Source organism: Piliocolobus tephrosceles, chromosome 2, assembly GCF_002776525.5.
Source record: "Piliocolobus tephrosceles isolate RC106 chromosome 2, ASM277652v3, whole genome shotgun sequence".
NCBI lineage: Eukaryota > Metazoa > Chordata > Mammalia > Primates > Cercopithecidae > Piliocolobus > Piliocolobus tephrosceles.
In genome coordinates this window covers 52,037,261-52,060,386 of record NC_045435.1, presented here as the reverse complement: position 1 = coordinate 52,060,386, position 23,126 = coordinate 52,037,261, and the positions used below count along the sequence as shown (strand labels likewise).

Below are 23,126 nucleotides of genomic sequence, written 5' to 3'. Positions count from 1 at the left end.
CCAGGGGCTCGTAACCAGCTGAGGAGACTGTCAACGCGCAGATTCCTGTTCAAGAATACCTTGAGTCTAACCCCTCATTTGACACTGAAGGAGGAACCAGTGAGGCCCAGAAGTGTTCACAATTCCAAGTGCCCATCTTGGGAGAGTGGTGGTCTGAGAACCTACTTTTTTTTTTTTTTTTTTTTTTTTTAAGATAAGGTCTGGCTCTATTGCCCAGGCTGCAGTGCAGTGGCACAATCTTGGCTCATTGCAACCTCTGCCTCCCAGGCTCAAGCCATCTTCCCAAGTAGCTGGGACTACAGGCACACAGCAGTCTAAGTAGCTGGGACCTCAGCCTCCCAAGTAGCTGGGACTACAGCCACACACCACCATGGCCAGCTAATTTTTGTATTTCTTGTAGAGATGGGGTTTTGCCATGTTCAGGCTGGTCGCGAACTCACAAGCTCAAGTGATCTACCCACCTCGGTTCCCAAAGTGTTGGGATTACAGGCATGAGCCACCATGCCTGGCTGAGAACCTACATTTTTAACAAGCTTCCCAGATGGTTCAAATGCACACTTCAGTTTGGTAACTACTGTCTGAGAGGCTCTCTATAGATGCTTTCAGCAATAATGTCCTCTCGTTTTATCTCCTATCCAAGAATTCCCCAAAAAAGCAGAGCTGAGGGGTAAGCTGATATTCCGTTCACCGTGTCTCACTGCCCCAAGAAGTTGAAGATCTAGTCCCAAACACATAACACATGCCTTGGCAGGTCATCCACTGGTTAGTGCAAATTACAGCCTGGGGCTTTGTAACCCATCTCTGTCCGCCTCATTTAAGCTTCAACCATCTGAAGAATAACGAATGTCCACAAAATAAAGAATGCCATCAAATTGTATTGATGTTTGTATTTAAAGGATTATGATGTCCTTAAAAAGATCTAAAATAATGAGTCATGAGAAGGTATACTAGGAAACCACGCTAACAAACTAAATATTAAGAATAAACTATAACATCTTATGACCCTTAGTCATAGATACTGGAGAATCCTCCTAACTTCGAGTAGGCTGAACCCCCTTCTTGAATTCTGTTCCCCAGATTTCTTTGCTTCTACTGCGAAAGTGAATTAATATTCATGTGCATGTTATAACCATAAATTCTCTTTGTGAACACAGTAGGCCCTATGGAAGTGGCGAATGCCAGCAATCAGCGTGGGCTGCTTCGTTAAGCTCTGCTTTGTTTTCCTCCTTGACAGGGTCAAAGGGTGTTAGAGAAAATACAGTGTGTGTCGACTACTGGTTTTCGACCAGGGATTTGACAAAGCCAGTTATAAGATGGAGCTCGGTTAGAATTGGGTGGGTTTGTGATGGGTTAAATGACTACAGTTCAATCGATATTAGCCTCATTGCTTTTCTTTTTTCTTTTCTTTTCTTTTTCTTTTTTTTTTTTTTTTTGAGACAGCCTCCCTCTGTCACCCAGCCTGGAGTGCAGTGGTGCAATCACAGTTCACCGCAGTCTCAACCTCCCAGCCTCAAGCAATCCTTCCACCTCACCCTCCTGAGTAGCTGGGACCACAGATATGGACCATGTCTAGCCTTTTTTTTTTTTTTCTTTGTGGAAATGGAGTCGTCTATGTTGCCCAAGCTGGTCTCAAACTCCTGAGCTAAAGGGATCCTCCTACCTTGGCCTCCCAAAGTGCTAGGATTATAGGCATGAGCCATGGTGCCTGGCCCTAGTTGCATATTTTTAACACCTCTGTCTTTGGCCTTGGCCTTGGTATATCCATTAGTCTTTAAATTGATTAAACTTTGGAAGCCATGCTCACTGAATCTGCAGGTAACATAGGTTTGAGGAGAGAGCATGTATCCTGAGTAACTGGATCAGGATGTTGACTAAAACCATGAATTGAATTCATCAAGAGGAAAACTAACTGGTGATAAACAGAAGACCTGCCCAAGACATCCCCTACAAAGCCTTAGGAAGAGTGAGGCCTGGTTAATGGCAGCATGCAGGGAAGAGAGCTATAACTGATATTAACTTAGCCTTAAAATAATAATAAAAGAATATGATCTTAGAACGTATGAATAGGAGCATAGTACCTGGTATAGAAGGGGTGAACATTTTGCTCAATTCTTTTTTTTTTTTTTTTTTTGAGACAGAGTCTCGCTCTGTTTCCCAGGCTGGAGGCAGTGGCACAATCTCGGCTCACTGCAAACTCCGCTTCCCAGGTTCAAGCAATTCTCCTGCTTCAGCCTCCCGAGTAGCTGGGACTACAGGCGCACACTACCACATGCAGCTAATTTTTTGTATTTTAGTAGAGACGGCTTTTCACCATGTTGCCCAGGCTGGTCTCGAACTCTTGAGCTCAGGCAATCTGCCCGTCTTGGCCTTCCCAAAGAGCTGGGATTACAGGCGTGAGCCACCACGCCCAGCCAATTTTGCTCAATTCTGTGTTGGGCAGACCACTGCTTGGAGTCTCATAGAAGAGGCATCAGCACATGGAACATGTTCAGGAGAGAGTCACTAGGATACTGAGGCTACTCAAAACAAAAGTTTATAAGGCAGGACTGAAAGAATCAGATATATTTAGCCTGGAGAAATGAAATCCCAGTTCCCTGCAACCATGTGAAATACTGTCATGTAGAATTAGCCTCCACTCTGGGTGGTCCCAGAGAAGAGAACCAAGAAATCCCAGTGAGGTAGATTTTTGAAGATAGCAAAGATAAAGGAAAACATGATAATACTAAAAGCCAGGCACAATGCAAACAAAAGGGCTGTTTGGGGGAAAGGGGAGCTTTTAATCTTGGGAGCAATCAGGCAGAGTTAGGATGGCTCCTGGGCAGGGATGTGGCTGAACAGACTCAAGCATCCCATGGAAGATTTAAGGTCCCTTACAAACCTAACATTCTATGCTCAGTAAACACATGAACTAAAGCCCCAGTCCCTGTCTCCTTGCTCCTCCCAGTCCCTGTCCAAATGGAAGATAATTAACATGGGATTTTACATGAAGCGCAAGCAACTAAAGAGCAATTTGCTTGGATTCTTGAGGGCATTTTTTTCCAAAGCTCACACCTAAATTTAAGACAATTCAACATGATAATCTATATACATAATTTTAGCGTTGTTCCTTGGGACCTGCACCTGACTCTGTTAGCCATTTTCTTATCACCCCACTGAATAAAACTGTCTCGGGTTTTTTTCTAGAGCAAGAAAATGTCAATAATCATCACCCAAGATCAATGCCAGTGCTACCCATTGGGAATTCACTTTCTGCATTTCAGAAAACCAAGCCAGGCAACTTAATTTTAAAAGCATGGTGGTGGAGTCTCAGGTCCAGTTGACCCATGTGGTTTCTCTGGTTCTCAGTAGCTTGGGTTGCTCCTGAAAAGTCACTGCCAGTGGGTTGGCAGACACTGTGGTTCTGGGCCCAGGATGCCACTTACTGTAAAATAAAACATTTCTGTTTCCTGCTGGTTGGCTCTCCTCTTGGCAATGTTGATCTTGCTCATGTAGGTCTCAGAGGCAGCCGACTTGACAGATTCTGTTGATCGACTGTGTTGGAAGGCATCGGAGACATCAAAGTCCTCCACAGTCAGCATGTCCTGTAATGTCTGCATGGTGGCATCCAGGGTTTTCCTAACCTGGAGAAACACAGCAGATTGACAAAAATCCTGTATTTTCATACTGCCGTTGACCCTTAAAGTCCCTTTCCCAACTGTCGCTTTACTTCTTCCATATAAAATCCCTAGGATATAGGCAGAACAAAAATAATCCTTCTCACTGTATTAATGTGGAAAACACAAATTAGTTGCCAGCCCAAAATCACACAGCTGGCTGGGATGAGAAGCCAGGTTGCCCAATTTAAAGACATTTTATTGTATGGCTCCTGACAGAGAGAACCTTGAGGAATGTTGCAACAAATGAGGAACCCAGCATAGGAACCATTCTAGGTTTGCTTCTCTTGGCCTAATTATGTAACTCCAAACCAGCTCCTCCAATGCAAGGTGGTCAGTTGAGTAAAGACAACATTAGACATGCTCTAGTTCTCTTCATTCAGAGAAGGGTAGAGACAAAGCTGACAATGGTAGGCAGCCATTCTTCGTGAACAAACTCTCTAGGTATCTACTATTGGACTCCTATCAAAAGCCCAGCTGAGAAAAGGAAAACTCCAGGAAGACAGCTGCTGAGGCACACATTGTTCAGTTAGGACTCCAGTTTTTCTTCTGGAATTTCATGGGACCACCAGAAGCCTGCATGAGCAGGGTCCACGGGCCCTGACCTTACAGCACCCCTTTGCTGAATTGTGCTTAAAGGGCAGATTCTTTGCTTTGGAGGCTGGTTCCAAAACTAGTACCTGGAAAAACTGCCTGCAATGTTTGTTATAAAATTATTGTCACTCAAAGTCTATTTCTTGTCACTCAGACCTCAGCTTAAATGTCACCTCCTGGTGACATCAGGCCCCCCCGATATCTTTACTCAGTGCCTATTACTGTCTAATATTTTCCAAGCTCATTCATTTCTTGGCTTGTTTTTGTGTTTTGTAAATGAAAAATAAAATTCTAAGCCCCCAACCATCTGAATGGACCTCTCCTCTCGGTCAAGGGCATTCCAATGTTAACCTGAAAAACTAGTTCAGGCCATGATGGGAAGGGGGCGGCAAACCTACCTCATTATACCCTCCTCCTTTTTGGAATTGCTGTTAGAACAGACTCTTTAAGTCTGATAGAAACGTTTACAGTCTATCCTCTGAAGCCTACTACCTGGAGGCTTCATCTCTATGATAAAACCTTGGTCTGCATAACCCCTTATCTTAACCCTGATATTCCTTTCTTTAGACAATAACTTAACTATTTCAACCAATTGCCAATCAGAAAATCTTTGAATCTGCCTATGACCTGAAAGCCCCTGCTTCCAGTTGTCCCACCTTTCGAGATCAAACCAAGTACATCTTACATGTATTGATTGATGCCTTACATCTCCCTAAAATGTATACAATCAAGTTGTGGCCCAACCACCTTGGGTACATGTTTTCAGTATCTCCTGAGGGCTATGTTACAGGCCACTGGTCACTCATATTAAGCTCAGAATAAATCTCTTCAAGTATTTTACAGAGTTTGACTCTCTTTGTCAACAGTTTTAAGTATTATCTGTCTTTTCTCACTAGAATACTCCCTCCTGGAGAGGAGGTGCTATGTTGTGTTGTGTTCACTCACTTTATTCTCTATCTAGAACAATGTTTGGTACACAATATGTGCTCTATAAATACTTGAATAAATATTGTTGAATGAATACATGAATCAATTCTTCTTTCTAATGCAGCATGACAGGAAGCTCAGGTTCAAAATTAAGTCTATTCAAGCCCATTAGCAGCTCATACAGAGGAACACTGGCTTCATTCTCCTTTCTTTGGCCCTGATTTCCAATTTAAATTCCATTAACATTATGATCCATATGCTATTCCGTGTAAACAATTTAAAATCCTTTGAGGGAAGATATAGGGCATAAATAAATAAAGAAAACACTCTGTTCATCTCCTGTCTCTTTCCAGGTTTGAAAAACAAATATATAATTTGTCTCCATACAACCTCCCCCCCGGGGACTGCACTGATTTGCTATCATCCTGAGCTCCAATCTGTCTCACATTTGTCCTAGGTATGTCCTTTGTGGAGCTGAAAAGCGAAGTTGCCCTCTCTGCCCAGGATAGCACTCTTGAGATTTGAAGATCAGGACTGTGTCTTCCCACCTCCCCACCGTGACGGCACTTTCAAAAATAAACCTGCCCATGACCTCGAGTGTCACTCCCTCCATCCTGGTGTCCTTTCTCCAGGGGCCTCCAGTTTGTTGACATCCTCCTTGGAGGAGGAGTCCAGGTTGGAAAAGGATGCTTCCCATCTGGCCTCTTCAGTCCACAGAATAGAGCCACTGCACTGGTATTTCCATCTGTACCCACTTGCTGAGAATCTTATGCCCCACAGCTGCAGGGGAGGGAGGCTGGGCCTGGTAAGACTGATCCGCTCCTTGGAGCTCAGAATCCATGTCACATTTAGTGTGCCCTGGGTTGTTTATTTCATTGTGTAATTTAAAATACCTACTGTTATTTCTAATGATAAAACAGAAATTCATTGCAGAAAATAGAAGAAAGCACAAAGAAGTAAACAGAAAGCACCTATCACCCCACAACGCAAACATAGCAACTAATAACATTTAAGCATTTCCCTCCAGTCTTTTTTCTATGCCTAGAAATATACACATGCTTTAGTTTACTGCAGTTATGGCAATACTGAACATACAGTCCTATTTCCTTTTGTGTTTTGTTTGTTTGTTTGTTTTGAGATGGAGCCTCACTCTGTCTTCCAGGCTGGAGTGCAGTGGCATGATCCCAGCTCACTGTAACCTCTGCCTCCCAGGTTCAAGCAATTCTTTTGCCTCAGCCTCCTGCCTTTTGTTTTTCTTCAATTTAACATCTTATAAGCATTCCCCCAGGCTATTAATGATTCTTAGTGTGTGTGGTTTTAATGATTGTGTACTATTCCATCTTATAAGTGGAACTATCATTTCTTATGCATTCCGTGGCACAAGTGGATTCCTTGGGACAAGCCAGGCCTTCCAAAGGAAATCCCTTATAGGGCAGAGGGGCTCACTCACCTCCTCATTCTCTATCTTGAGGGTGGCCAGTCTGGACTGCAGCTGGTGATACCGCATGAGCAGTTCTGTCTGGACGGGCTGCTGAGCGCTGACCTGGCACACCTGCAGGAATAACAGCCACCATCTGTGGTTGCCCTGTGCCCTCCTCACCTGTGTGGAGCTAGGGCGGAGGAGTGGGGGTGCTACCATTAACATCCCAATCACAGTCCAGGAAACAGGCTCCGAAAGGTTGAGTGGCCTACCCAAGGTCACAGAGCTCATAAGTGGCCGTGGCAACCAATGCCAGATGAGAACCAGGGCCTTCCTACTCAAAGTCTGCCCTCTTGCCGTTGCCAGGTGTGGCCTTTCAGTCATGATCTACATTTGGGAAGCAAGTGAAGGTTTACAAAGAGCCTTAACATAATCTTACTAAGCAAAATTAATTGGTTAATTTCAAGGCAAGAAGTTGTGGCAAGAAAGCCACCACCTAAGAGAAGCCAATGGGAAAAAACCTGAATGGGAAACAATCAGGGCACACTCCCATTGTGCCACAGAATGATGCTGCAGCAGGGCAGCTGTGAGACAATGCACTCTCACAGCTCATAGCTCTTCATCCCCCAGCACTTGACTGGGTGAGGGCTGGAGGAGGGGAAGCACCTGAGAAATGCTGTTCTCCCTCCGCCCTTTTTTTTGTTTGTTTGAGACAGGATCTCACTCTGTCACCCAGGCTGGAATGCAGTGGCGCTATCGCAGCTCACTGCAACCTCTGCCTCCCAGGTTCAAGCGATTCTCCTGCCTCAGCCCCTCAAGTAGCTGAGACTACAGGCACCTGCCACCATGCCCAGCTAATTTTTTTTTTTTTTTTTTTTTAACAGAGACAGGGTTTCACCATGTTGGCCAGGCTGGTCTTGAACTCCTGACTTCAAGTGATCCACCTGCCTCGGCCTCCCAAAGTGCTGAGATTACAGACGTGAGCCACCGCCCTCCACCTCTCATGTGGGACTCTAGTATTACCTGTGGGTTAGGCTGCTGGCAGGCACGTGCACCTCACCCCTTCCAGGAACTCCTTCTAGGGTTCCAGGAACCCCTTCTAGGTTCCTTCCTCACCCCTTCTAGGATCACAAGGGACAGTAGGGCTCTCTGGACAGTATTAGTTATTTGCCACTGACTGGGCAACCCAAAGTTTATGGTCACCAGTGGTCACCATGAGGCCCGCATTTTCAGGTCCAGGTGATAGATCGAAAGAGTTGGAGCTGACAGCAGAGGGATGGGGCAGGCACAGCAGTGCAGCCCTGCAGAAGCAAGTGGGCAGAGCCATGCAGAGGGTCTAGCAAATGCCACCTTCTCAGATGCCTCCTTGCCCCTCCCCTCCTAGCAGGTGCCCCGGACAGCCCAGCTGAGCCTCACTGGGACCCAGAGGCTGGCTGGGTCAGGGACACTGTTGGAGTGGGTTCCCCCAATGCCCAGAGGAAGCAGTGACACAGATAAGCTCAGGCAACTATTTGCATAAGGGATTTTGTAAGCCTTGGGTAACTAGTAGGGCTGTGGTGGGGCCAGTCACAACGGCCTTCTTCCCATTTGTTTTTCATTTGTTTGTTTGTTTTTTCAGAATGTAACAAGGATCTGAGCAGTACAAGCACTGAAGGAAACTCGATTGTCTGGCATATCAAAGGCTTGTAGTGTTGGAGGAAGGGAGTGCCCTAGTGGAATGCACCAGCCTGAATGGCTGTGGTGAGGCTACAGTAAGGCCCAGGCTTCCCAGGGACCTCACCTGGGCATCTGGGGGAAGAACATGAGCCTGTGTGCAGACTGGGGCTCCCTTGGAGTCTTCTAGACATAGCTGGGAGGGGTTGTAAAGGAAGCCAAGGTCCTGCAATTCTGCATGGGGGGCACTTGAGACAGTAAGATTAGGGTATTAGTGGTAAACTCCTCGGCTGGGGAAGCCCATGAACCAGGAGTTTGACCCTAGGGCTCGGATAGAAACTTCCCATATGTGCAACCCGGGCTGATGTTCTGGAGCACATGGGGGAACAGAGGGAGGCAGCCCCAAGTCCGGGCTCCAGGGGGAAGCCTACCTCATCCCCCATATGGGGCTGGAACTCGAACTTGAGTGGAGGGCAGAAGACTTGATTGCACATATCCATGACTGTGTGCTTGTCACTTCGGGAATCCAGGTTGTCCACCGCATTCTCGATGACATCCAGTCCCTCGTGGCGAGAAGTCTCCAGATTGTATTCAGCTGAGAGATAGGTCCGGAAGGTGCGGGCCAGGCTGGCATGAAAGCCCAAATCACAGCACTTGGGGAGAGGCAACAACAGAAGGTTACAGGTGAGAGCCAGGATGTGGAGGGGTGGTCACCGGCCACCACAATGACTTACAATTACCTCCCTTTCCACAGCTGAATCTTCCATCCCAGAGGCCCCAAGGCACTTTGGAATCCTACTGCACAAACCGCACCGTGGCCCTCAGTGGGAGTTGCGGTTGAGATTTGCACAACAGCAGAACTAGGCTCCCTATATTCACCATCTTTCTCTTTTTTCTTTCTTTTTTTTTTTTTTTTTTTTTGAGATGGAGTCTCGCTCTGTCACCCAGGCTGGACTGCAGTGGCGTGATCTCAGCTCACCGTGATCTCCGCCTTGTGGGTTCAAGCAATTCTCCTGCCTCAGCCTCCCGAGTAGCTGGGATTACAGGTGCCCACCACCACTCCCAGCTAATTTTTGTATTTTTAAGAGATGGGGTTTCACTGTGTTGGCCTGGCTGGTCTCGAACTCCTGACCTCATGATCCACCTGCCTTGGCCTCCCAAAGTTCTGGGATTACAAGCATGAGCCACTGCTCCCAGCCCATCTTTCTCTTCTTTAGGGTGGTGTGCATGCATCCCCTCTGCCTGGAATACTCTTCTTTCAGAATTCAGTTTAGAGGTCACTTCCTCCAGGAAGGCTTCCTTGATGTTCTCCCCACTCAGAGTTGGTCAGGTGTTCCTTCTCCAGGGGTCCACATTTCCCTCTACCTCCCTCACTGTGACCCCTGCCACTTAGTATTAAAATCATCTATCAACATGTCCTTGGTAAGGTGCGCTCCCCGAGGGCCAACCCACTGGCTCCTGCACCTCAAGTGCCAGGCAACAGCAGGTGCTCCATTAATATATGGTAAATGAATCAATAAAAGGGCTGAAAGGGCAAAAAGGGAAGTTGAAAAGTAGGAAAGAGGAAGGTCTGTCCTTGGGCCATTTGGGAGCTCCCTCTCCTTGCAATGCTGACAATGGGTCCCCCTCTAGAGCCATGGGAAAAGCAGGACCCTCTGACTTCCCGACAGGATACACCAGGAAAAGAGCCCATCAACCAATACCAAGCCTTTATTAAGCATGGACAGGGCCAGCTCCCCCATCTGTGCAGGAAGGCGGACACGAGAGAAACAGTCCTGGCTCCTATTTAGATGACAAAGAAGCCCTTCCCAGCGCCTCTGCTCACAGTGTTCCTTCTCCCAGTCTGCTTGTCCCTGTGGCGTGTCCTGCACAGCTGGTACTTGGGAGTCAGTGTTCCATTCTCCATTTGCTTAAGCTGCCCGATTTCTCCCGAGATAACCTCCCCACACAAAGCTGATCTGCATAATTAAGTCTGTCTCATTTGCTACTTTCTTTCGCATGTATGTGTGTCTGGCTGAGTGGCCCTAGGGGCGCTAAACATATTACCAATAACATCTCCTTTACCACACTGGGAAATCCCCCAAGGCATGAACTGTGTATGGTTCACCCCTGAATCCCTCAAACCCAGCAAAGGACCTGGTACCAGTCCAGGAGGGCACTTGAGAAGTCGGCACTGGATATACGACTGCCCAAGTCAACTGCACTGGGGCCACCAGAGGCCCATGTCCCACTCATGAAAATAGACACCATGAGGTAACACTCATTTTCCTGCTTCCAAACATTTACTGCCCCTCCCCTCCAGCAGGGCTCAAAAGACCCCTGGCTACCCCAGAATGTCAGCTAAAGACAAAGACCAGCCCCTCCTTCAGCCAGTGATGTGCGCCAGCCCAGATGTGGGCCCTGCTCAGTCCCAGACTCCCCAGGGAGCTCACATCGATCAGATCGGAGACGTCATGGATGTAGTATTTGCTTATAGCTGCGTTGGTGGCTGCCAGATTGAGCAAGTAGTCATTCCGGGCCTTTGTGCATTTCAGCTTGTTTTCAGAGTACTTGGCCTGCCTCTGGAAGAAGAAAAGAGTAGACGTAAGAAAAGCCGTTTAAGAGGACAGGATTTGTGATTTTTTTTATTTTTATTTTTTTTAATTTTTATTTTTTTTTTAGAGACAGGGTGTTGCTGTGTCACCCAGGCTGGAGTGCAGTGGTGTGATCATAGCTCACTTGAGCCTTGACTCCTGGACTCAAACAATCCTCCCACCTCAGCCTCCTGAGTAGCTGGGACTATAGATGCACGCCATGACACCTGGCTAGTTTTTGTTTTTAAAGTTTTTTAGAGAGAGTGGGGTCTCACTATGTTGCCCAGGCTGGTCTGGAACTCCCGGCCTCAAGCCATCCTCTCACCTCAGCTTCCCAAGTGTTGGGATTACAGGCGTGAGCCATCATGCCCGGCCCAGTGATTTTTTTTTCTTTATAGTAACTTCCTGCCACCCAAGCCCTGCACAGACACACCTATGGAAGACCTCCAACTGCTAGATGAGTAAGGGTTGGACCTGGACTCAGGCAGCCCCCTTTACATTGCACCCGCACAGCTGAGGAGGACACTAGATAAGTAGCAGTCTCCGACTGTCCTTGCTAGGGTAGGGTGTAAATCAGATCCCTGGCCGGGAGCATTGGCCTGTAATCCCAACACTTTGGGAGGCCAAGGCAGGCATATCACCTGAGGTCAGGAGATCAAGACCAGCCGGGCCAACAGGGCAAAACCCTATCTCTACTAAAAATACAAAAATTAGCTGGGTGTGGTGGCCCGCAGCTGTAGTCCCAGCTACTTGGGAGGCTGGGGTAGGAGAATCACTTGAACCCAGGAGGCAGAGGTTGCAGTAAGTGGAGATTGCACCACTGCACTCCAGGTCTAAGTGACAGAAGGAGACTCCGTCTCAATCAATCAATCAATCAATAAGACCCCTACCCAGCAACCTCCAGTGACGAACCAAACTGCTGCTCACGCCTGAGAAGTCCTCCATGGCCTGGTCCCATCCACTTCTCAAGCTCCACCTTCCCCCATGCTCCCCCTCACTTGCTCAGCCTCCTTGATCCATCCTTTAAGAGGCCAAGTTCATTCCTATCTCAAGGCCCTCAGACTCATGGTTCCCTCCGCCTTGGCCCAAGGTCTCGAGGCCAGATTGGCCTTCGATAACAAGCTCATCTACCTCTCCCACTCCCTCTGCCCACCCCTGCCCGACTCTTTTCTTTTTTTTTTTTTTTTAGGTTTTTCTTTTTTTTTTTTCTTTTTTTATTTTTATTATTATACTTTAATTTCTAGGGTACATGTGCATAACGTGCAGGTTTGTTGCATATGTATACTTGTGCCATGTTGGTGTGCTGCACCCATCAACTCGTCAGCACCCATCAATTCGTCATTTATATCAGGTATAACTTCCAATGCAATCCCTCCCCCTCCTCCCTCCCCATGATAGGCCCCGGTGTGTGATGTTCCCCTTCCCGAGTCCAAGTGATCTCATTGTTCAGTTCCCACCTATGAGTGAGAACATGCGGTGTTTGCTCTTTTCTTTATGAGCACTTCCACCACCTGAAATTGTTTTTTTCTTTTTCCTACCCTTTTATTTATTTGTTGATTGTCAGTGACCTCCCATTAGAAAATAAGTGGGGTTAGGGACTTGATCTGCCTTGTTCATTGCTAGGTCTGCAGCGCCCAGAACTGTCCCTGCGCAAGGTAGGTATTCAGTCATTTTCAGTGACTGGAGGACAGGAGGGAGGAAGATGACTGGATGGGAGCGGTGGGGAGAGGCGGGGTGAGGTAGCCAGAGCGGCCCATCTCAGCCGGGACCCAAATGCCTCTCAGGGAGCTGCTCCTGTCTGGGCCAGCCTGGGAATGGAGCAGGAAAGAGTAAGCGGGCTGCAGAGCTGTCCCCTGCTCCTTTCAGACTGATGAGTCCCATTGCTGCGTAAAAGTCAGGTCTCTGTAAATAAATGGTTTTCCTCCTTCGCCTCCTTCGACATTCTTACACCCTCCTATTCCACAGTGAGTTCTCAACCTTTTAATTTTCTTCAGAGATCTCTAACTTTTCTCCAGGGTCCTGGCAGTTACATCCTATACCAGCCATGCACCCGACCCCCACAGAGAGTTTTGATATTCTTGGCCTATTTCCAGTGGCCCACTATGACCATGACCCTGAGACCATGTTTAGCCCTTCATAGACTCATAAAATGTTATACCTAGGAAGGATGTTAAAGGTATTTTCGTTAAACTCATCTATTTTATAGATGAGGAAATGAGAACTGGAGAGAAGTGGCTTGCCCAAGAGCCAAGTAGCTAATCGAACTAAAAATAAAACTCTGAACCAAAAATCAGCCTCTGGACTTCCAGTCAGCACTCACTCTACCTCTCTGTTTCTCCCTAAGTTGTAGTCCTATCATTCCCTGCTTGGTTATTTTATTTTATTTTTATTTATTTTTACTATATTCACAGAGTCATACAACCATTATCATTATCTAACTTTAGAATATTTTCATCATCCCAGAAAGAAACCCTGCACCTATTCACAGTTACTCCCCAATTTCCTCTTCCTCAGCCCCTGGAAACCAATCATCTATTTTCTATTTCTATAGATTTGTCTATGATGGACATTTCATAAATGTATTGTACAATATGTGGCCTTTCATGACTGACTTCTTTCATTTAGCACACTGTTTTCAAGGTTCATCCATGTTGCAGTGTGTGTCAGCACTTCATTCCTTTTCATGGCTGAATAATATTCCATCACATGGATATACCACATTTTATTTTATTCAACCATTCATCAGCAGATGAACATCTGAGTCATTTCCATCTTTTGGCTATTATGAATAATACTGCTATTCATGTACAAGTCTTTGAATGGACATATGTTTTTATTTTTCTTGGGTGGATACCTAGGAATAAAATTGTTGAGTCGCATGGCAACTTAGTCTATGTTTAACATTTAGATTGCTTTCCAAAGTGATAGAATCATTGTACATTGCCTCTAGTAGTGTGTGAAGATTCCAATTTCTCCACATTCTTACCAATACTTCCTATAGTCTGCCTTTTTTTTTTCTTTTTTTGACAGAGTCTTGCTCTATCACCCAGGCTGGAGTACGGTGGAGCAATCTCGGCTCACTGCAAGCTCTGCCTTCTGGGTTCACGCCATTCTCCTGCCTCAGCCTCCTGAGTAGCTGGGACTACAGGCACCCACCACTGCGCCTGGGCAATTTTTTGTATTTTTAGTAGAGATGGGGCTTCACCTTGTTAGCCAGGATGGTCTCAATCTCCTGACCTTGTGATCCGCCTGCCTTGGCCTCCCAAAGTGCTGGGACTACAGGCATGAGCCACCATGCCCAGCCCTAGTCTGCCTTTTTAACTCTAGCTATCCTTGTGGGTGTGAAGTGATATTTCATTGAGTTTGATTTGCATTTCCTTAACCACTAATGATAGAGACAATCTTTTTTTTTTTTTTTTTTTTTTGAGACAAGGTCTCACTCTGCTGCCCAGGCTGGAGTGCAGTGATGTGATCATGGCTCACTGCCACCTCAACCTCCCTCAGGTAATCCTCCTACTTCAGCCTCCCAAGTAGCTGGGACTACAGGCACATGACACCACACCTGCCTAATTTTTCTATTTTTTGTAGCGATGGGGTTCTGCCATATTGCCCAACCTGGTCTCGAACTCCTGAGCTCAAACAATCTGCCCACCTCGGCCTCCCAAAGTGTTAGGATTAGAGGAGTGAAGCACCATGCCTGGCCCAGACAGTCTTTTCATGTACTTGTTGGCCACTCGTACATGTTTTTTTAAGAGCAATATCTATTCAAATTCTTTGCCTTTTTTTTTTTTTTTTCCATAGAGATGGAGTTTTGCCATTTTACCCAGGCTGGTCTCAAACTCCTGGGCTCAAACAATCCTCCTGCCTTGGACTCCCAAAGTGCTGATATAACAGGCATGAGCCACCATGGCCAGACCTACAGCACTGTTTTTAACTAAATCTGGATAGGGTTTCATGATTCTCAGTCCAGCTCTCTGGGCAATTGATCAGAATTGACACGAGAGATGAGACGAATTTGCCACTCCTGTCAGATTTCAAAACTGCAGCTCAGAGAGGTGTTATAAAAGTGGCATTTTCAAAACCCAGCCCATCTGACTCCAAAGCTAGAATTCCTTCCACCACACCCTACTAAAGGACTTTTCCAGAATCAATACACAAGGATTTTAACTCTCTCATCTTTGAGTTGGCAATGGCAATTTTGGAATGAGCCCTTCACCAGGTTTCCAGGTGCTAGTTCCTCTTGTTGAGACACATTTAGTAATCAGTTCCCACCTCACCCCCAGCCCCTACCCTTGGCCACTAAATTGGCCTCTGGAACAAGCCCCTACTCCCGCTAATGCCTGGTGATTCCAGGTCATTTGAGAAGGTGCTTGCTGGGTGTGAATCTCATCACAGTTCAGCTTACTTGTGAGTTGAGCACCTCATCTGCCTGCTGACTTGAGCATTAAGTCAGGCCTAACCAGTGCTAGCAGGGGCTTGTCCGGCCCTGCTTCCACTAGAATACCAATCTCCAAAAGAAGAGATACTGGCTACATTGTCCCATCCCCCGTATCCACCACCACCCCAATGGGATGTGGGGAAAAAAGGGGGAAGGCTAAGGCTGTCCGCCAAGAACATGGCCCTCCCCTTTGTGCCCTGTCCCCAATTGCTCCCAGCCCAGGGCCCCCACTCGCCTTCTCCTTCATCTTCTCAATCTTCTTCACAGAGCTGCGGCGCTGGGGCCGGTCCTCATGCCGGAGCAGGTTCATGCTGAGGTCTCCTGACTTATTGAACTGCTTCTCCTCCTGCTTCTCAGCCTCCTTCAGCTTGCTTTCTGCACTGATGCTCTCTGCATGGTACATGTGGTAGGTTTTCATGACCTGGAGGCATACAAGTAGGGGAAATCAGCACCCAGCTATGACCCAGCATGGCCCTCCCTGTTGCTCCTGGCTCCACACCAAGTTCTACGCTCTAGTTGGCCGCTGCCCTGGTCCCACAACACGCTCTGGGCACCTGCCTTCCTTTACTTTTGCACAGACTCTCTGAGGACTGGATATCATCAACAACATCATTAAACCCTAACTAAGAGCCAGGCATGGGCTAGTAAAGAGGAAATTTAAAAATAATAAATAAATAAATAAACAAATACGGAGGAAATTTAAAAGGGTAACCATAGCTCCAAGCATCTGGGGACTGTCAGAGGTGACAAGGCAAGCCCGGCCCTTGCTCGGCTATCCTCTCTAGCCCTGCCAGCAGTGACTGTGGCATCCCTCCCTCTCCTCTCAGTGCCACAGGGATAGCCCCTCCTCACATACCCATAGGAATTGAATGGGGAACATCCATCTTACACACAAATCATTTTCTCAGCTGTTTCCTGAAGCACAATGGGCTGCAAATGGCTCTGTACCCAAAATGAGTAATATTAAGTAACCCAATAGATATTCAATGCTCTCTGGAATAAATTCATCCTTCCCTATAAAAACAATTCCTCCTGTAATCCCAGCACTTTGGGAGGCTGAGGCGGGAGGATCACGAGGTCAGGAGATCGAGACCATCCTGGCTAACATGGTGAAACCCCGTCTCTACTAAACAAAATACAAAAAATTAGCCAGGCGTGGTGGCAGGCTCCTGTAGTTCCGGCTATTCGGAAGGCTGAGGCAGGAGAATGGCGCGAACCAGGGAGGCGGAGCTTGCAATGAGCCGAGATCATGCCACTGCACTCCAGCCTGGGTGACAGAGCAAGACTCCGTCTCAAAAAAAATAAAAGGAAACAATTCCTATAAAGCAAATTGCACTTTGCTACTCTACTTTCATAATAGAAAATGAATATTGTTATTACAGGGGAAATTTCTGAGCCAGAAGAAATTCTAGACATTATCTAATTAAACAACCTTTCAGTTTGACAAACAGGGAAACTGAGGCTCAGAGGTGCCAAGTATCACCAAGTATCAGTGCAGAGACACCAAACTTTACATCCATATATCCAGGATCACAAGCAAAATATAGAACTTCCACTACACCCGAAAGATCCCTCATGCCCCTTTGCAGCCAATACCTTACCCCACCCCAGCCCCAATCATAGGTTTGCCTTCTGTCATGTGTTCCAGAATCCAGTTCCATGGAATCATACAATATAAACTCCTTTGGGTCAGCCCTCTTTTTACTCAGCATAATTTTTCTGATATTCACTGATGATGCTGTACATATCAGAACTTCTTTTTTATGGCTAAGTATTCCATTGCATGGTTATGCCACAATCTGTTTACTTAGTCATATGTCCATAGCTAGTCAAGGTGTTTATAGTTTTTAGCTATTTTGAATAAAGCTGCTATGAATGCTTATGTACATTTCTTTGTGTGGACATGTATTTTCATTTTTCTTAGGTAAATACCCAGGGGTGGGATGGAGGGTCATATGGTAAACATATATTTAACCATACTGGAAATCCAGACTCTCACTTTTAATCCACCACTTTTTCTACCAGATCATCCTAGATTGTCTGTATCATTTTTTCATAAATAGAAATGGAGTTTTGCCATGTTGTCCAAGCTCATCTCGAACTCCTGGGCTCACGTGATCCTCCTGCCTCAGCCTCCCAAAGTGCTGGTATTACAGGTGTGAACCACCACACCTAGCCCTTAATGAATTTCTTTAATTCATTACCACTTTCTGAGCAGGCATCAATACTTTTAGTAGCTTGAACACTGACTGGGCTGCTCCATACCAGTAGCATTTCTGCTGGCCCTCAACTAGAAATGTACTTTTCTTTTGCAATGCCGCGTGTATGACCATCTTTCTATGCTAAGAAACTTCTGGAATCCATGGCTCCTGGGCTTTGTTCATTCTCTTCTGTGGTTTGGATTACTATAACAGCTAATAGAATAAAGGCTTCCCCCCGGGAATGAAATGTGTTCCTATCTAACCAAGCTCTGTAAGTCGGAGAACTCAGAATGAATTCCTGGCCAACCCTAAAATCTTATTCCTTGTCATTTGAAGTGCTGTGAAGTGAGTTTATTAGAATGAGGAATTCTGTGCCTTTTTTTTTTTTTTTAAGACAGAGTTTCACTCTTGTTGCCCAGGTTGGAGTACAGTGGCACAATCTCGGCTCACTGCAACCTCCACTTTCTGGGTTCAAGCGATTCTCCTGCCTCAGTCTCCCAAGTAGCTGAGATTACAGGCGCCCGCCACCACACTTGGCTAATTTTTATATTTTAGTAGAGATGGGGTTTCACCATGTTTGTCAGGCTGGTCTTGAGCTCCTGATCTCAGGTGATCCACCCGCCTCGGCCTCCCAAAGTGCTAGGATTACAGATGTGAGCCACTGTACCCAGCCTCTGTGACTTTTATCACTAAATCACAGCACTGATTCACTGCTCAGAAAATTCCCTTTGCCACAGCCCAGGAGTCAATATGGCAACATCTATTGCAGATCACAGAAGGTAAGAATATGGACAAGTGTCTGGGTTGAATCCTGATGCTCCCACTTGCCAGCTGTGTGACCTTGGACAAGTCACACAACCTCTCTGATCTCTGCTTCCTCATATGTAAAACACAGATAATAATCGCACTTACTTCCTAGGCTGCTTGTGAGCACTAAATGAGTCAGTTTCTGTAAAGTGTTGAGAACAATACCTTCCACATAGTAAGAGCCATGGAGGTATCTATCAGGTGCTACCACCACCAACATCATCATCATTATCATCCCTGATTTGGGCTCAGGGTTTAAGAACCGTAAACATGCTCACTTGGAAATGCTTACAAGCTCTGGAGAACATTAACTAATGTAAAAATATATATATATATTTATGCCATGTTTCTCCCTTCTTCCTTTATCCTAAAAATCTCCCAAACTTGTAAAACAATACATGGATTTAAAATGCAGTCAATTTTTCTTCGTAGGTCTTGGTGGATAGATTGCTTCTCTGCATTCAATCCATTTTTGCTCACTTGCAATCCTCTAAGACTCCTAAAAACCCCCTTCTTGCTGATTTCATCCTCTCTGTATGCCAGTTCCACCAAGATCACATCCAAATAACTCAACGGACCAGAAAATGTGCCATATTGATGCGTTCTCGACATCTAGTGGCCAAAAGGGGTGACTGCAGACTTGCAGATAATCAAAGCAGGTGCCTGTTTTGATGATCTCCATGCCTTGGTTAAAAGGACACTGGGGCCTGTCAGGGGCGGCAGCAGCAGGAAGAGCATCAGGATAAATAGCTAATGCATGTAGGTGATGGGCCGATAGGTGCAGCAAACCACCATGACACACGTTTACCTGTGTAACAAACCTGCGTGTCCTGCACATGTATTCTGGAACTTAAAATAAAAATTAATTAAATGAGTCCATTGAGTCATTTGGATTTGGTCTTGGTGGAACTGGCATACAGAGAGGATGAAATCAGCAGGAAGGGGGTTTCTAGGAGTTTTAGGGAGATTACAAATGAGCAAAAATGGATGGAATGCAAAGAAGAAATAAAATAATATAAAACAGGTGTGGCTAAAGGGTGGGAACACATGTTGCAGCTGTCTCCAGGACCCCACCTTCCCCCTTCGACATGTCCCTCCACATCCACAGACGACCCTGGTTTCTTTGCCTCACCACCATATTGCTGGTGTTTTTCATGTCTGGATCCCATCCCTGTCTGCGTTCAATGATTCCTGCTACATCTCCTTTTCTATTTTGGCTTCTGAGTCTGCCTGCCTCGCCACGAATCTGTCATCTGCGCTGGGTAGTTCAGGGGAAAAGACAGCCTTTCTATTTACAGCTAGATCTTCCTGTCCAATCACCATGCATCCATCCACTCACTCAAGGTCAGCAGCCCAGCTGGGTGTTCTCAATTCGCACATATCCTTTGCCTAGTTTTCTTTTTTTATTTTCTCTCCCTTTACATCATTTTCTACTCTTCTTGAGCCACAGAGTAGTCTTCCTGCGCTCCGACAGGCCAAACTTCCCAGGATAGTCTCTAAACTTCATTCCAAAAATCTCATGCTTGGAGAAGATAACCCAAGTACCCTAGGGCCAAACTCCCTGTGATCTACTTGATTCCTGATTCCAAGAGTAACAGTGAACTCCACCGCCCAGGGTCACTTATGACAGACAGCTGCCACCAAAGAGTTCACCTGGAGGTTTCTCTGAAAGGATTCTATTTGTACCCAGAATCCTCTAGATGTTTTTATTTAATTACCTGATACATGGGCTGCAGCATGAATGGTCCTTAGCTCAATAGATTAGAACAGTTAGCTCAATGTTGCCAGTCCAGGATGTATTAAATAATATTTAACCTTATCTATTACTTCAAAGTTTGCAAACCTCTTTCTAGGAGCCCTTCTAGTGAAGGAGCATTTCAATGAGTCCTTTCCTCAATCCTGGGAGGCAGTGTGATGACAGTAACAACAACGATAGCAGCTAGCATCTATTGAGCACTTACTACATGCCAGGCCTTGCTTTATGCACTTTACCTATATTAACTCATTTACTTCTCACAAAACCCCTATGAGATAGGCAACCTATGATCCCTGCTTTACAGATAAGAAAACCATGGCCCAGAATAGGTCAGTAAGTTTCTCTAGGTGAAAAGCTGGTAAGTGCAGTCAGGGTTCAAAGCCAAGGTGGCTGACCCCACAGCCTAGGCCGACTGAACACATGGTTGTTTTGCTTCCCCTGTACCCCTTTCTCAACTGTAAAACAGGGGTGAAAGGCTCCTCCAGCCCACTGGAATTAGGGAGACTTGGTTTTGAGACTCAGCCTTCCCACTACTTGCTGGGTGGCTGTGGAGAGGCGTGTCCTTTCCGTGCCCACCTGGTGAAGATCAGAAAGGGGTAGATGGGGAAAGTGCTCTGTCAACTGCAAATTATCAAGTGACCAACTGCCAGCAGCAGTGTGTCTGGGGCTGGGAAGGGGCAGAGGCAGATGCAGGAGCTCAGCTGAGGCCAAATCACCAAACTGGGGATGTCTGAAGGGCCCCTCAGAGGTACCCATCCGCTTGATGCCAGGTAATGGGTTCACTTTCCAGCCCTCCAGACCCTATTCAGGGAGTCTAGGGAAGGACCTCGTAGGGACGTGTCACTTAAGACCACTATTCTTGGACCCGGTTCAGTTGCATGTGTTCTCAGAATGTAAGGGCCAAAAGGTCCTCCATAACTCTTGGTGTCCTAGCCCCTCACTTAAGGAAATGGAGGCTCAGAAATAGCAAGAGTGAGCCGAGCGTGGTGGCTCACACCTGTAATCCCAGCACTTTGGGAGGCCAAGACGGGTGGACCATGAGGTTAGGAGTTTGGGACCAGCCTGGCCAACATAGTGAAACCCCGTCTCTACTAAAAAAAAACAAAAATTAGCTGGGTGTGGCGGTGGGCGCCTGTACTCCTAGCTACTCAGGAGGCTGAGGCAGGAGAATCGCTTGAACCTGGGAGGCAGAGGTTACAGTGAACCGAGATTGTGCCACTGAACTCCAGCCTGAGCGACACAGCGAGACTCCATCACAAAAAGAAAACAAAGAAAAGAAAAGAAAAGAAAAGAAAAGAAAAGAAAAGAAAAGAAAAGAAAAGAAAAGAAAAGAAAAGAGCAAGAGTGCTGTCCAAAGTCACACAAAAAGCCAGGCAGAGCTGGAACTGCAGGCTGGGTCTGCTGCCCGCTAAGCATTGTCTCTTCTGGTAATCACACTGCTTTTTGCTTTGCACACATTGCCTTTTGCCTCTTCCCTGATCCTCAGATTCTGAAAACAGCAAAGTTTTATCTGCACCATCTTTCAGCACCTCATTTAAATGCAAAAGAAGGCAAACAGAATCTGGAAGTTAACAGCATCCATAAAGGGACACCTGGGGCAGGATAAGGATCAGTTGTTAGAAAACAGCTTCTCAATGTTGCAGTCCCTGTGTGCTTCTTCCACCCTGCAGACAGGGCTGTCCCTGGGCACAGTGGCTCTCTGCTTCTAGCATTTGTGTATGGGTGAAACCCTAGGCTAGTGCATGACCAAGACCTCCTTGAAGGAAAAGAGAAGCAAAGTCCTGAGGCCAGGATCTTGTTCATGATAGTATTCTCTGTACCAGAGCAGAGCCTGTTACCCAGCAAGTATCAATATATATTTGCATGAATGAAAGACTCTTTGGCTGGACTGGCTGAATCAACAGATCAAAAGATCAATGGATCAATGAATATGGCTGAATGGATGGGTAGATGGATGGATGGACAGATGAACAGATGGGTGGGTGGGTGAATAAATGCAGGGATGGGTAGATAGAAGGGAGAGTGGATGAAAGGGAGAAAGGAAGAGAAGAAGGCAGGGAGGGAGGGTAAAGTGAGGGAGGTAGAGTTCTATTGCTTTTGTTCTGCTGAGCATAGTTGGAAGTAGGGAGATAGCTGTACCATCAATCATTAAATATTTATTGAGCAGTTCATTATGTGCCAGGTACTATGCTAGGCAAAACTACAGTGTGGAAGACATGCAGGTCGCCACCCTCATAGGATCCACACTGTAGTAGAGATACAGGCAATTGTACAAGTGATGATCACAAGGTGTGATAAGTGCAATGATGAAGGGAGTCCTAGGCACTATAGGAAGGTTTCCTGGAGGAAGTGACATCTAAACTGAACACTGCAGGAAGAGTAGCTGTTAGATGGGTGAGCAGGGCTTGGGGTGGGGGTGGAGTGTTCCAGGCAAAGGGAGCAGAGTGAGCATTAGCCCAGGGGAGCAGGAGGCAAACAGGACTGAGGAGCAGCTGATAGCTGGAGGAACACCAGGTATGTCTCAGCACCAGCCAATGGAACCGCTTCCTCATCCTCCCCCAGGAACTCCCCCTCAGTGGACATCTGTTGTTTTTCTCTGCCCAGACTCATCCAGTCTTCCTTCTTTGGGAACAGCCCCCCTAATTTTATTTTGAGGAAATCCCCCAAATTCCCCTCCACTATTCTCAGTACATGTGGTTCATGGGAAGCTGACATCACCCTGCAATCCTGGGGTGGCCATGAGACCCTGGCCTGGCCAATCCATAAACTTATGTTCATCTGACTATAGGAAGCTCAGCTAGGCCATTAGATGCTACCCTGGGGCTTCGCTGGAAACACGGGAAGGGAGTATTCTCTTTCCACTGGAGGATGGGGAGAGGCTAATGGGAGGAGAATTTGTAGTACTAGGGACCATCTTTACCACCACATGGGAGAAGCCTGCCAGATCATGAAGTCCACGTAGAGGAAAACAAACCAGAAATGGGAGAGGGACTGATTCCCAAAGGTGGATAAATGGATGGATGGATGGATGGATGGATGGATGGATGGATGGATGGATGATGGATGGAGGATGGATGGATGGATGGATGGATGGATGGATGGAT

General features: G+C 46.5%; 1 protein-coding gene across 1 annotated transcript in view; it reads right to left on the bottom strand.

The window, feature by feature from the left end:
- Positions 1-23,126, bottom strand: part of SRGAP3 (SLIT-ROBO Rho GTPase activating protein 3) — a 266,271-nt gene that overhangs the window by 64,856 nt on the left and 178,289 nt on the right. Inside the window, exons 5-9 of the mRNA XM_023218565.2 lie at positions 15,494-15,679; positions 10,680-10,808; positions 8,679-8,900; positions 6,625-6,726; positions 3,423-3,620 (exon numbers count right to left, since the gene is read on the bottom strand). Coding sequence (XP_023074333.1) covers positions 3,423-3,620; positions 6,625-6,726; positions 8,679-8,900; positions 10,680-10,808; positions 15,494-15,679 — 837 coding nt within the window. The remainder of the gene's footprint in view (positions 1-3,422; positions 3,621-6,624; positions 6,727-8,678; positions 8,901-10,679; positions 10,809-15,493; positions 15,680-23,126) is intronic.